The 15,193-nt window shown below is 33.5% G+C and overlaps 2 protein-coding genes across 8 annotated transcripts; one reads left to right on the forward strand and one right to left on the reverse strand.

Annotated features, from left to right (window-relative positions):
• Positions 1-3,934: 3,934 nt before the first annotated feature.
• Positions 3,935-8,621, forward strand: LOC112742093 (WAT1-related protein At2g37460). Of its 2 annotated transcripts, XM_025791333.3 has the most exons (8): positions 3,935-4,223; positions 4,321-4,534; positions 4,639-4,701; positions 4,825-4,941; positions 6,894-7,137; positions 7,476-7,637; positions 7,789-7,940; positions 8,152-8,621. In XM_025791333.3, exons 2-8 carry the CDS (start codon positions 4,341-4,343, stop codon positions 8,357-8,359), a joined length of 1,140 nt encoding a protein of 379 aa, XP_025647118.1. In that variant the 5' UTR covers positions 3,935-4,223; positions 4,321-4,340; the 3' UTR covers positions 8,360-8,621. The 2 variants fall into 2 exon arrangements, with proteins under 2 accessions (XP_025647118.1, XP_025647113.2); XM_025791328.3 differs by lacking the exon at positions 3,935-4,223 and having other exon boundaries at positions 4,266-4,534.
• On the reverse strand, positions 8,526-12,572 carry LOC112742072 (uncharacterized). 6 transcript variants are annotated; one of them, XM_025791295.3, is made up of 6 exons: positions 12,109-12,572; positions 11,624-11,792; positions 9,413-10,681; positions 9,264-9,332; positions 8,975-9,173; positions 8,526-8,853 (listed from the first exon to the last, which is right to left on the reverse strand). In XM_025791295.3, exons 2-6 carry the CDS (start codon positions 11,624-11,626, stop codon positions 8,792-8,794), a joined length of 1,602 nt encoding a protein of 533 aa, XP_025647080.1. In that variant the 5' UTR covers positions 11,627-11,792; positions 12,109-12,572; the 3' UTR covers positions 8,526-8,791. The 6 variants fall into 6 exon arrangements, with proteins under 6 accessions (XP_025647080.1, XP_025647087.1, XP_025647101.1 ...); XM_025791302.3 differs by having other exon boundaries at positions 12,070-12,475; XM_025791316.3 differs by having other exon boundaries at positions 9,264-9,329; positions 12,109-12,470.
• Positions 12,573-15,193: the final 2,621 nt, after the last annotated feature.

Genomic DNA, 15,193 nt, shown 5'->3' on the forward strand with positions numbered 1-15,193 from the left:
TTTTTAAAACAAGGATCAAAAAGGTTTTTTTCGAAACCTAAACAAAAAGGCATGCACACAACCAACAAAGATAACCTAAACCATTATCCAAAAAAGGGTATTTTTTAAATATTTTGTTTACGGCCATAAAAGGCCAAGAAAATGTCAGCAGAATACCACCACAGAATAAAAATAAAATAGTTTAAAAAAGAGGGGACCCACAGGCCGGGACCCCATATAGCCATTCTTTCTTTTCAGTTAGGAAGGACGTCACCACCAGAGCCAGGGAGAGCAGTCGGAGCACCACCAGAGTCAGGAAGAGAAATGTCCATAGGAGATGGAGTGGAAGTTTCAGGAGCCTTCAAAGAACTTGGTACATCTTCTGGTCAGAGAGGGGATTCTATTATCCTCTGGCCCCGAGTTTTTAACTCGGACTCAGACACAGGCCGGGGAGGAGAGACAATAGCCCCGTCAATTACGACCTTATCAGGATCCAAAGGGCAGAGATCCAGGTTGGGAGCAATAACCCCTACCTGCTCCTTAAAGACCCTCCACGCCTCCTCGAATCCCTCAGTAATGGAGTCCTCCAGATCTGCATAAGCATCCCGAGCTCTTACCAAATCTTTTTAAACCTCCACAAGGTCCTGGAACAAGCTCGAAAAGCTCTATTCCGCCTTCTCCTGCAGACCCTCTGCCATAGTGCACCGGCCCATCAACTTCTCCTCCTCCTTCCGGAGATTATCCCTCTCCTCCTTCAACCTGGTGACCTCCTCCTTCAGACTCTTCTTAGCCTCCTAATACAAAAGAATCCTCTCCTCTAGCTCTTCAACCCTCTGGGATGAACCCAAAGAGCTGAGGGGAGTCTTCTAAAAAATATCAAGGAACTTTGTGCACGCCCCTGCCGCCCTGATACTCTCCTGAGCCAGAATAGTAAGGTGGTTTCAAACAGAAGCATCATCCATACTTATGCTAGTATGAGGATAGATATGCTTCCGAACAAACTGAGGCGCATCCACCTTGGCTTCACTTTCAAAAGAAGAGCTAGACTCCAAAGTCTTGCGCTTCTTCTTTTCTGACTCAGGGGAAGATCGGGGAGGAGGGGATGGCAGAGAAAAGGCCAAGGAAGAAATAACAATAGGACGAGTGGGGGTCCCCAAATTGTGAGAAGAAGGGAGAGGGGAAGGAAGAGAAGAACCAGCTACTCTGGCGCCGCTGACTCTGGCGCGGGACCTCGCTTTGGCCTCTTGAACCCTCTGGTAAGACTCCCTAAAATTCTTCTTCGCTATTTCTGTAAAAACAATTAGGAAGCTAAAGTCAGTAAAACAAGTCGGGCGAAACAAGTCGTGCAAACATCAAGTCAAAAAATATGATAAACAAACAAAAAGCTACCTAGTTGAGCCTGGACAAAGGTTGGAGACCCCTGGAGAAACGTTTTTGTATCCAGGTAGGGGGCTCTCCCCCATACTTCTTAGAGAAACCCCACAATAACCACCTCCACCTCATCCAAATCGTCCAGACTGTATTTTTCACAAGGAGAGGCCTCTCTCCAGTACAAGGGAAAGCGAGGAGAAAAAGTGTCATCCAGAAAAAAGGGGTGGTGACCCTCTATAGCTTGAACTTTGAAAAAGACATTTTTGAAGTCATGGAAGGATTCATCAAAAAGGGTAAAAACTCTCCGACCTTGTATGGCCCGGAAAGACACCCACTGCTGTTTGTTATTTTGCCCACTGAAGGGCTTAGTCATATGAAAGAGATAAAAGAAAATCTTCAAAGAAGTCAGAAAGTCTAAAGCATGGCTGATAAATTGATAATTTTTCAAAAAACTCCAAGAGTTGGGGTGAAGCTGGGTAGGAGCAACATGACAGTGGCATAAAACAGCTATCTCAAAATCGGAAAAGGGAAGAAAAACGCCTAAGCGGGTAATCATGCTCTCGTACATGTAGAAAAAATGAGGGGCTGCCTCAAAAGCCCTCCCAAAACAAACCCGGTCTTCCGGACCCGGGGCAATCAGTTCATATTTCGGCTCATCCTCATCAAAAGTACAAAGCCTATGATGAGTGCGAAGGTTGGTGATGAAGTCAGTGTTAACAAGAGGTTCTTCCCCTAGAACCGTGACATCCACCCATTGAGCAAGGGTTTCTACAGAAGATATATTTTTTCCTAGAAAGGGATAGCAAAACCTACAAAGGAAAAGGAAAAAGGATCAAAAATAGGGTCTCTAAGGGTTCGAGGCAAATCTCTCAAACTAAGCAGAAAAATACTAAGACCAACATCCACACTCTACCAAACAAAACATGCAAATGAAAAACTCTATAAAGAAAGAGTAAGAAAAGAAACTGACCTTTTTCCTCGCGCGTAAAGGTGGAAGCAACAGCACTCGAAAAGGAAGGAGCTTTCTCCTTTCGAACAGTAAAGGGTGCAGGTAGAAAAATTTTCAAAAATGAAACAAGCGAGGAGAGGGAAAAGTATTTATAAGCACGTTAGGGACATAAAGGTAAAACGACGCAGCCATTTAAGAGTTGCACTGTTACCAATGTAACCGCCCCCACGTATGAATGCTCAAACCTCTAAGAGACGCGACGTTTGATTAGACGCGACTATTGAGAATTTTTAAAACACGTCGGTTCCGAAAAATCACGTCGGCTACAGTCCCGAGTTATAATACTCGACCCCAACTCTTAAAAGAAATTGGGCTCGAGTAGGGGCACTATTCATACCTTGGCCCAACGCTAGGGCCCAGGTCCAAACGAAAGGCCCAACCCACAAGATTGAGCCTCACATTACACCGACCTTCCCCTGAGAAGTCGGTTCTCGCCACGACTTGCCCTAAGGAAATCGGAAACGAGGATTAGCTGGCAGATAATAACTGCCCCTAAAATCTCTCAACCCACTTCCAGGAGCCATATCTCAACTTCCCTAAGATAAAGGGACGGTTATCCACCTTAAAAGGTGGAACTACTCCAACGGTGGTTATTGGTTCACCGCTATAAATACACTGACACCCTTCGGGTATCTCTAAGCCCAATACTCTCTAGACCTGCTCACACCTTTGCTGACTTAGACATCGGAGTATCTTTGCAGGTACCACCCTCCATTCACTCACGTTCACAAGTCGGACGGAGGCCCAACGGTGCGAACCCATTCGAAGGCTTCCCTCTTCAGACGATTGGGCCAACTCAGCGAATCCAGCCTATTAATCTTTGGTTACCCATCATAACAACACTAATTCCTTCGTCCACCACAAGAATCAAAATCTATAACATTTTAGACATGGAGTAATCTTTTACACTCTAATAAATCAAAACTTAGAAAATTTATTAGTTTAGACTTATAATGTAATTAATTAGTTTGATATATTATTTGTTATATTTTAACTTTTTAAGTACTAACTAGTCTAATTTGATTTGAAGTATGTTAAAAGAAATTGTAATTTTTTTAATAAAACTATTTTCTAAAAGAAGCTGCTATCTTTTTCATAAAGAAGACTACCTAAATGAGATCGATATCTACAACAATATTTAAAATTTTAAAATATTTTATATATACTTTTTAATTTTTTTAATTATATAAAATTTATTTATATATATTTATTTATATCTTAATAAATTTATTCAGATCTGACAAGTAAATTATTAAATTATTCTTAAGTGTAAGTCTGACGTATTAATAAATTTAGATTTATCTTATAATAATAATACTACATAATCACTAAATATTATTATTTTTTATTAATATTTGATTAATAATAATTTACACTTATATTTAAAAAAAATTTATACACAAAAAATATATAATTTATATCTATATTTATCAAAATTTTATATACATAAATTAATATAGTTTATATTTATATTTTGTTTAGAATTTGTATATATAAATTAATAAAATTTATTTGTTAAAAATAATTTAATATTTACACCGATTAGATAATAACCAAAAATACTAAATATTATTGTTCCCAAAAATTTTCTACTTATAATATATTACGCCAAATCAAACACAGATTTAGATTCCTAATAGTCCACCTAACTTATTTCTATTTTTATACTTAAGATTTAAGTTTTTTTTCCGTTAAATTTTTTGAACATACTAAGAATATATAAAAAATCAAATCAATCATCAAATTATATATAAGATATATATTGAATATATATAATTTTGCGTAAAGATGAGAAGACAAAAACTCAGGCCTTATTTAGGGGTAAAAGTGATGAAACACGTCAAATAACTGAGCACTGATATTGGTACGTCACCCTCAACTTGTATATAATAAGTAAGCATTATGAATATGAATGTATGTTGTGATATCTTCATTATATTGTTATTGTTGTTGTGGCGCAGCTGAGTTGTTGTTGTTCATCATGGAGAGTAGAAGTAATTGGTACGAAAGGTCAAAGCCATTCATAGCTGTTACTTTTCTTCAGTTTGGATTTGCAGGCATGGATGTTCTATCCAAAGCTGCTATGAACAAAGGGATGAGCAACTACGTCCTCGTCGTCTATCGCCACCTCGTCGCCTTCTTCGCCATAGCTCCTTTTGCTCTTTTCCTTGACAAGTACTCATTCACCATTTTCAATATCTTAATATTTTCTAATAATTTTTATTTCAAGTTTGTCTTAATCTGATAATATTTAAATATTTTCTTTTTTTTTTAAACAGGAAAGTGAGGCCTAAATTGACATTTTCAATCTTCATAAAGATAGTGGCACTCAGCATCCTAGAGTAATTTTAGTTTAATTTCCTCCATAAACAACACAATCTTTATTTATTTATTTATTTAGATTTTAGTTTCTCTCATGTAATATTATTATCGATATTTTTATTTGTTAATTATTTTGATAACAGGCCAGTTATTGATCAGAACTTGTATTTTTTGGGGATGAAGTACACAACAGCAACTTTTGCTGCTGCCATGACCAACATGCTTCCTGCCATTACCTTCTTCATGGCTTGCATTCTTAGGTAATTAAATTAATTAATAAATAAGCCTCTAGAGAATAGTTTTATTGGTTCGGAATTGAAGATTCCTTATTCTATATTAGCATGCTAATTAATGTTTGACATATGTCATGCCTAAACATATACTTTTTCTAAAATCAATGAAACTTTAATTATTTGTTTGCATGGGAGAGATTCCAATGTTCCACCCATGAGTTTTTCAGATACTAAAACTAATTACACATAACTTTTGGTCTTGCTTGACAAGTTGATATAAAGGTTAAATCCAATAAATAACATTTCAGGCTTTCAGCTATCTATATTCTTTTTTCAGTTTTTGGTATGAATATTTCAGCTATCCCCAAATATGTATAATTCTCTCTATAGGGCTAAAGAGTTAATAAGTAGGTTATGCCTTTTCTATACAAGAAGGATATATATGGGAAATTAAATGATAACAAACGTACTAGCACATGACCTGTTATAAGAAATGGTGTATTAATAGGAGAAATAAATAAATAATGATCTGATATTGAAACCCATTTTGGGATAAAAAAAAAGATTTTGTGTGGGAAAAAAAAGAAAAAGAAATAGACCACATTAATGGGACCTATATTTTAGTGTATGAAAAAGATAGGAATACACAATTAAAATAGGTTCAAATAGCATTATTGCTAATGAGTGGGGTTGTTATTGCTTTTACTTGTGGGATTAATACTTATTTAAAAGTAAAAGTGGAAACCATTTTTTTTGTTTGTTTAAAATGTAATATATATTTAAATTACAATCAAAGACCCTAATAATCACATTAGAAATATTTTTGGATTCATTAGTCGTATATAGACATTTTATTTTTTTTAATGTATATATATAATTGATAAGAAGAATCTAAATAAACTATATATAGTGTTGAGCGAAATTTTTATAAATGTGCAAGGGTAAGAAGGTAAATAAAATAAACGTGTATTGATCCCTTTTTTTTAGGGAGATGGGTTCTTTATCTTCTACTACTTATTTGTATTTGTTTTTGGTGTGCTATTACTTCTTTGTACTTTTTGTGAAGGATGTCCCTATTTGTTTTTTTAAAAAATTCAAAATATCTAATTATTATCTTTTTTTCTGTTTTTTCTTTAACAAACAAGAGAAATGTTAGGTAACATTTTTTTTTCTTATTTTTACTTTGTATTTGAATTAATACTAGTTAATTTTCTATTCTTTTCATTACAAATATTAGTTTCCTTATATTCTCCAAGAAAAAAAGAAAAAAGAAAACATGAACCAACAAACTCCAAAAAAATAAAATAAAATAAAATATGAGACTGCTTTTCCCAAAAATTTCAAGTGTTTTCTATTTTTTTTTTTCAGTCCAAATATGTAGTATTATATTTTAGTGGACCACCATCACTATGTCCAACTAAAGCTAAAGGCCATGTTGCATGGCACTTTTGCCCTCGTACTCGTACGGTCGTACCGGCCTCGGATACGCGTTGGGTACGCTTAAGTATATGTCTAAATAGGTAATTAACAAAATAAAATTTTGTTTTACATAACAAATATGCTTTAGGTATCTATTGGGTATGACTAGCTATATTTTTTCGTTCATTTAGTTTAAAATGATGTCATTTTGAATAAATTTTATTTATTTTTACTTATTTTATTTTAAAATAATTTAGATGTACAATTTAAGACATTAAATTAATTATTTAAACTATTTAAATATTTATTTTTTAATTGAAGATCTATTAAATTTGATGTAAAATATATTTTATTAATTAAAAAATACCATTTATTTTAAAAATTTATAAAATTTACTTATATATATATACTGATGTACTCGTACCCTTTTATTTCTAAAATTGTCATACCTCTTACACATATTCGTATCGACACTATATGTTTTATTGGCTTAGTTGTATGGACGAAATTGTCACTATATGTATGACATCTTTTAATGAATTATGTATGGTTGTGGCCAGACTAGAGAAGATTAAAATAAAAAGTATTCGTAGCATAGCAAAGGTGGTTGGAACTCTAGCAACAGTTTCTGGTGCCATGGTGATGACACTGTTGAAAGGGCCAATTATTGAGCTTTTTGGAAGACATGGAGGCAGTAACCACAATCTTCATCACGATGCTGATGAAAATACTCAACATGCAATAAAAGGGTTTATTATGATCACAATAGGCTGTTTTAGTTGGGCCTGTTTTGTGATCCTCCAAGTGAGTTAATTTTATCCACTCATTATTTATTAACAGTAATATAAAATATGAATTTAATTTTGATGTGTTATCAGTGTGAAACAGTTTTAAATACACGTGCATCCAATTATGTAACATCATATTAGCAAAAATAACTAATTTTTATATTAAATGCATGAAATGTTATTCAGAAGAACGAATATAATTGGAGGACTGTGTAAAATATTTTACATTATCTATACATCAAAATTAAACTCAATATTCTCCATTCTTTTTATGTATAATAGTAATAAATGAATTTTTTTTTGAGGAATCCACTTTTTATGAAATTAGTAACAGAATTTCATTTCTTTGTGCAGACTATAACCCTTGAAGCCTACCCTGCTGAGCTCTCTCTTACAGCTTGGATATGCATTTTGGGAGCAGCTGAAGGTGCTGCAGTTGCTATGATTATGGAAAGAGCCAACCCTTCTGTTTGGTATCTGAAATGGGATATGAAATTGCTTGCTGTTGTCTACAGTGTAAGCCCATCCAACTAGACCACTAATAACAATAATACCCTTTGATTGTTAAATGAATTAAAATATTATCCAATAATTTCAGTAGAGATTAAGAATTAACAAATCCAAGTAATCACATTTCTCATTCTAAAAGGAACTAATTGAGTTACAGGGCATAGTGTGTTCAGGACTGGCTTATTACATGCAAGGATTGGTGTTGAAAACAAGAGGCCCAGTCTTTGTAACAGCATTTAATCCCCTCTGCATGGTAATTGTTGCTATTATGGGCTCCCTCATTCTAGCAGAGAAACTATTTCTTGGCAGGTAATTACTAAAATCAAGTACTAATTAATCAAATGCCTAAGAGGAATAAGATAAAAAAATGTATTCAGCTTGTATGGTACACAGGGCTAACTCACATTCCTATTCACAACAACCCCACATTGTTGAGAATGTTAGTTAGCAGTGTACAATTTAGAGTCCATTAGAAAGAATTCAATCGAAAGCAAGTAGCTGAATCTGGCAAATTTTACAGGTTGATTGGTGCCATTGTCATTGTTTTGGGCCTGTACCTTGTAGTGTGGGGTAAAAGCAAAGATTACAAGCCACCAAGTAATGAACCTGTATTGCCAGCTAAACAAGTTACAGAGGAAGCCAACACCAAAAAGGAACATTGTAATCACCACCACATTGCCATCAGTAATTTAAGAGCTGGAATCACAACACTAGAAGAACAAGCATGAGGAAAGTCTTACCAATTTTCATGTAAAATTGAACATATGGGGCAAAAGCAGCTGTGTATGTTTCTATTTGTTTGGTATTTCCATTGTGATCTACAGGAGTAGGTCTAACCGTATCTAAAGTCAGGAAGATAATTAACCGTATTTAACCGCATTATTAAGATCATGATATCAAAATATATTTCTCTTCATGAATTGTAATATACTGAATGCTCCTGCCACAGTACATTCAAATTTGTAAAATATATGTTCCACTTTGTTTGCAGATTTGCATTCTATTTTCCCCATTGATGATTTCCACTCAAATGGGGAAAAAAATATTCAAAACTTAAGTTAGCTTTGCCATCAGCCAGAAAATATGTATTGAAACATAAAGCCTACGAACCCAACAAGGAGGGTTCTATCTTACAACACAAAATTGCTCCTTTATAACAGCTACTTCACTTCACCTTTTCCACAAATGCGCTGGAGTTCCCGAGCCGCAGCCAAAAAGGATTCTGTATAGGAGAAAGAAATACTTAAGTGATAATTGGACCATTGATGGAACATTCTGTTTCAACAAACCACATCCAAAAATGTAAATAATGAACACAGTTGTCACTGGTAAACATAAACTACCTTTCCAAATGCGGAAGGACTTCTGATTGATTGCTGAACCAGTTACTGTCTGAAGAACATCAAATAACATATTCTGTGGAGTGCTCCGGAGCTCTTGTACAACACCATATATAGTTTTCCCACTCTCAAAGTAAATATGATTATTGGGGTGTTTTGTCTTGCAACCAGCATGTCGTTCAAACTCATATGCATTAATAACCTTGAGAAAATGTAATATAAGTCAGATAAAACAATTTGGCTCAAAAAGGATTCTCCTCTATAAACAGGATTGAGGAATGGACAAACTCACCTTGGAAAAATTACAAGACTGGCAACTGCATAAATACCCAGCACCGTTTATAACTCCTCGAAGCTCCTTCTAACAAGCATAGGAAGAACCAGACATGTGATGACAGATAAGCTACTGTTAAAGATGAAGTCATGAATACTAAATTTTACCTCCCGCGACCAAGCCTTATACTTTACAGAGACACCATCAAGCATGCCAGTGGATAGCAAACTTCTGACATTTGAAGGGAAGTTGTTTGAAGTAGCTTTCTTAGACATTTTTATCTCTTCTTTTGTCTTGGAAACACTTTCAGTTTCAGATGCAGATGTCTGAGCTGTATTTAGAAGTAAATTAGAATTAGATCTGACAAACTCTTTCTCATTCACAGCTTCCAACTTCTGTGGAAGTGCTTGACCCGTCAACATGTCATAGTTGGAAATGAATAGGCCAGAGTGAGTTGGATCATCATCATCACAGCCACCAAAGGATATGATAGTGCTCTCCCCACTATTATAAGAATGTGAAACAAATGGCATGTTGTTTCCTCCCATGCCATATGGGTGTCCCGCTGATATGGTGCCATTTTCAACCTTGTCGAATAAGTAATCTCTTAACATAGAATTGTCATTGGCCTTATAAGCTTGAGCAATAGATGTCATGCTGCTATCCACCTTGCTAAATCCTTGGTCCATTGATATTGTATTACAAATATCTTTGTAAGTTTGATGGATAGATAAGCCATCCCCTCCCTTGTTATGAGATTGAACCACTGACATTAAATTGTTATCTGTCCTGCTGTACGGGTCATCCATTGATATTATATTAGCATCCCCTTTGGTATAAGCAAGATTCGTTGATATGGAATTATCATCAGCGCTGTATGCTTGAGGATTTAACACGGTGCTGCTGACTCCCTTATCATAGGGATTATTTTCAGGGACAGACATGACACTATGAGATTCCTTCACTTCATTAACTTTAATTTTTCTAATTCCATCATAATTGAAAGCTAAACGAGGATCATCCAATGTACAGGACATAGATAAACCAAATGATGAACCACTCCCGAAGGGATTCATGCTATCCTTTCTCTCACCACCTGACTTATTGTCCATGCTAAGAGATGAAATATTTGCATCCCCATGATTGGTAGTAGCCGTATCTGGGTCAAACAATTGTGCAGTGAAATCATCGGTTAAGGATTGGAAACTTGAGGAATTCCCCCATGAAGAAAGATTGGAGTTAAGCATTCCTGACAGTAAATTGTTTGGGGGCACTACTGCCTGTTTCTTATTGGGAAATACATCCACTTCAGGACCATCCATGAACCATTGATGAGATCTCTTGGACTCAATTCTAGAAGATTCGTCACATGTCATGTCACCATCATTCAAACTTCCAGGATCCTTTGCCATCCAAAATGCTTGATTGGGGAAAGACTGTAAAGAAGTCCTTTTAGAAAGATGCCGATAATAAAAAAAATGTAGAAAACTGCTAACCTAAAATATTGGCTACACTAAATATAAAATAAACTTTAGTATGCATCTTATAAATAATAGGGAAAGAATTCATACAATAACAGTGCTATTAACAAACATGGAAAACAAAATAGTGATTGTTTGCTGCAAAAACTCCAATTTCTAGTACTCTATGGGCTCAGCATAATTATGACTAGCACTCAATAAATCTGAGCTCGATACATCTCCAACGTGCAAAACACTAATCATATGAAAACACTTGCATCTAGATGACGGAGTCTGTAGCATTGCTTTAAGCAAATTTCTTATATTCAAGTGATAAAAAAAAAATCATAAATCCTATACACAACAAAAGTGAATCATCCACTAGCGTAAAGATCACTTGGTAATTAATACTTAGTAAATCATGCAACAAAAAATACAGGGACAGCTTTGCTATCTTGTTTAACTAGAAAAATCCATGAAAATTTTAAATTAAAGTACAATAAACTGTGGAGGTTAGATATAGTATTGTTAAACATACTGGTAAATTTTCTAACCAGTATACATCTTTTCTTACTAAATTTGACCTAGCTCCTAGTGTTTTCCAAGTACCATACCAAATAGGAAATCAAACAGTACATCCATCCAATATCTAGCTCTACCACAAGGTTTTAGCCGTTTATAATGGGCTTAAATAACACAATCCTTTTTTTTCCGGTAGAGCTGTCGCACTCAAAACCACGACCCATTTGAACCTCAAACATCAAAAGCTTCAGCACCACAAATAGAAAAGAGAAGCATGCAGAGGTAGGTAAGCATTCAATCTCTGGACAAAGAGAGCAACAATAAAAACAACAACAATGCTCATTTCCAAATGCAAATCAAAACCTCAAGCCCCAAATAAAGAAGCAGAAAACATACCATGTCACTTCTTCAATGCAAACTCCTCCTTATTGACACAATTAAAGCTATAATGGCTTTTCTACAACGAATAAAATGTACACTGAAACTTCCCACTGAACTCAAAAGAAGCGCTTCAAGACATCACAGAAATCCCAGTGTGCCATACTCTCTTTGCAACGCAATATTCCTGAAAATGAACAACCAAAAACATCAACTTCTTTATAGTGAAAAAGAATAATGAAAATCAATTCCTTATACTAAAAATCCAACATGCAGTGATAAAAATCACTTCTGTCAAGCATTTTCGGGATAGATTAGGAAAATGCAATTACAGAAAATCGATGAACTTCGACGCTACTAAAAGGCGTATCCAATCATCACGTTTTAATCAAACACTATTTTTGGTACTCTATTAGTCTATTTACAGTAAATAGGAACGTAAAACCCTAAACCTAGCAACTCACACGATCGCAACACAAACCAGGTGTGTGAGTCGCACGTACCCTCAGGGGATACTCGATCAGCGGTGGCGGAGAATGGATGAAGTTTCCGGCGAAATATTGCCGGAAAAAATTGCCGGCGATTGTACGGACGAGGAAATGCGGCGAGATCTGAAGAAGAAGCGGTGAGAGCGGATTTTTGACGATTTTGTTGTGCCTGTGTCGGAGAAAGTTAAGCGAAGGTGCTCCGCACGATCGTAGTGTCATACGAAATCGTGGCCGTACACGTGGCCCAATGAGGAGTTCTGTGAGTCAGGAGGCACCAACCGTGATCGCAGTCATGCGGTTCACCATGTGCTGCTGCACCAACTTGTTCTTGTTTCACTTTACATGTGAAATCTGTTGTAACTTGAAATGATTTGGTTGTTTTGTCTTCTTTCCTGCTATTCAATTTTATTTATTGGATAAGACAAATAGATTGAGTCATAGTTATCACAATCTAACTCGCCACCGAATTCCATTGTCCCAAAATGTTTGAATTATTAGATGGTATTATATCAAAACATATTTTTTTAAATTTTTTAATAACTATTAAATAATTTTTATTTAATTTTAATTATAAATTAATTATTTATATATTATTAATTATAAAATTTATTTTTTATTTTATAAATTATTATTTTATATGTTTATTAATAATAAAAAATTAAAACAATAACAAATTAGAAGTAATAAATATCTTGTAATTTTAATCGATCATAATTTTATTATTGATCCGTTTATATACATATTAGATTGAAAAAATCGTGTTTGTTAAAAATTCAGTTGATTGGATACACAAACCAATAGATTGAATTTTGCATGGGTATGTAGGGTTTTTTTATTCAATCAATTGAAATTATTAAAGTAATTTGAGAAATACATAGATATATAGGAATAAACCATATTTAACTAGAATTTTTTCATTATAAATTAAAAAAAAATCCATTATTGTACTCTCATATACTCACGATGATAATGGTTGTCATCGTCTACTGTGAAGTTTAATAATTTGATTTAGCCATTTTTTTAGAATTTGAAGTGAAATTCGCCTTGCTTTGCAAAAAAAATCGTATTTAAGAAATTAAAGTTAAAAAATTGGATTTTAAAAAATAATAATTTTTTATTTTATTTCAGAAAAAATACATTACTAAGAGATAAAAAAAATATTTTTTCATTACAGAATCAATTTCATAAATAAAGAATCGAAACAACGAATTGCAAGATTAGAGATTATATTCACTAATCTCGATTTTGTAATAAAAACAATGGATTGTTTTCTAAACACTAAAGTGAAAAAATTGATTGGATCTCTATCGCCAATTGTGATTATCAATTAATGATGAACAAACATTGGATATTAAAGAGATGGATAAACAATGAAGAAAAATTTGATATTAAGTAGATGGCTAAACAATGAACAAAAACAATAAAAAAAGTGATAATCAATCATATTGATAAACGATTCTAATTGTAGGATTGAGTAATTGTTGATAGATTATTCACCAATTTATAATCTTAATATTAAAGAAAAGATAAAATTAGAGTATCTAAATCAAAATAAAAACTTAAAAATTGAAGCTAGAATTTTAAAGATAAGATAGATAATAATAAAATAATAATTTATAATCACGAGCAGAAAAATTTAGAGAAGCGTAACATATAACGCATTGTACAATTCAATCGATTGAATTGTGAAAATCTATATTATTTTGAAGACTTAAATCGATTGGGTAATATGACCAATTGATTGAATAAGAAAAACCCTACATGCCTTGTAAAATTCAATCGATTGTGTATCAATTCCAATCGATTGAAGTTTGGAAAACCTGAATTTCAATCGATTGATTTGTGCATCCAATCGATTGAATTTCTAACAAACAAAATTTTTCCAATCCAATACATATGTAACGGATCAATGATAAAATTTGGTCGATTAAGATTGCAAAATATTTATTATGATTAATAGATGATCTAATTTGTTATTTTTTTAATTTTTTATTATTAATAAACATGATAAATGAATGATAAAATAATAATTTATAAAATAAAAAAGATTTATAATTAAATAATATATAAATGATTAATTTATAATTAAATAAGGACTATTTAGCAGTTATAAAAAACTTAAACAACATGTTTTGTTATAGGACTATTTAATGGTCCAAACGTTCTGGGACCATCGAATCTTTTGCCATCTAACTCTGTATACATCCAAGTTTTTTCAAGTAGTCACTAGCAAAAATGATTTTTATTAAAAGAGCGTCATTACATGCATTTTTTTTTCTTTTCCTACCCCGCGCTTTTTCTTCTTCTTCTTTCAAATGTACGCATACATTCTCTTCTTTTTCTTTCAAATTCACGCATACCTCCTCCTCCTCCTTCTTCTTTGCACACACATATTCTTCTTCTGTTTCTCCTCCTCCTCCTCCTCCTCCTCCTCCTCCTCTTTCGTTAGCATCATCACCAACGACACCAACATTTTGCTAATGGATTATTTTTTCAATCAAATTGAATGGAATGTAATTGTTAAATTGAATTGAATTGAATTGAGTCAGGTGTTCTAAATCGAATTGAATTGATAATCTCTAAATGTTTTGAAGTTGATTTTATATAATGGATAATGTTCTGTTCATTTAGTACTATACAATTATTTCACCTCAATTACGTGTTTCATTCATTATGCAAAAACCTGTTTTGAATTTGATTTTAAATAATGGATAATGTTCCATTCATTTAGTACTATGCAATTTTTTCACCTTAATAACGTGTTCAGTATATTATGTAGAAAGCTATTTTCAATTTGATTTTATATAATAGATAATGTTCCATTAATTTAGTATTATACAATTGTTTCACCTTAATAACATGTTCGGTTCATTATGAATTGAATTGAATTGAATTGACGCAGGTGTTCTGAATTGAATTGAATTGAGTTGAATTGATAATCTCTAAATTGTAGACACAGGTGTTTTGAATTTGATTTTATATAATGGATAATGTTCTGTTCATTTAGTACTATACAATTCTTTCACCTTAATAACGTGTTCAGTTCGTTATGCAGAAACCTGTTTTGAATTTGATTTTATATAATGGATAATGTTCCGCT

This window comes from Arachis hypogaea, chromosome 2 (genome assembly GCF_003086295.3).
Source record: "Arachis hypogaea cultivar Tifrunner chromosome 2, arahy.Tifrunner.gnm2.J5K5, whole genome shotgun sequence".
Classification (NCBI taxonomy): domain Eukaryota; kingdom Viridiplantae; phylum Streptophyta; class Magnoliopsida; order Fabales; family Fabaceae; genus Arachis; species Arachis hypogaea.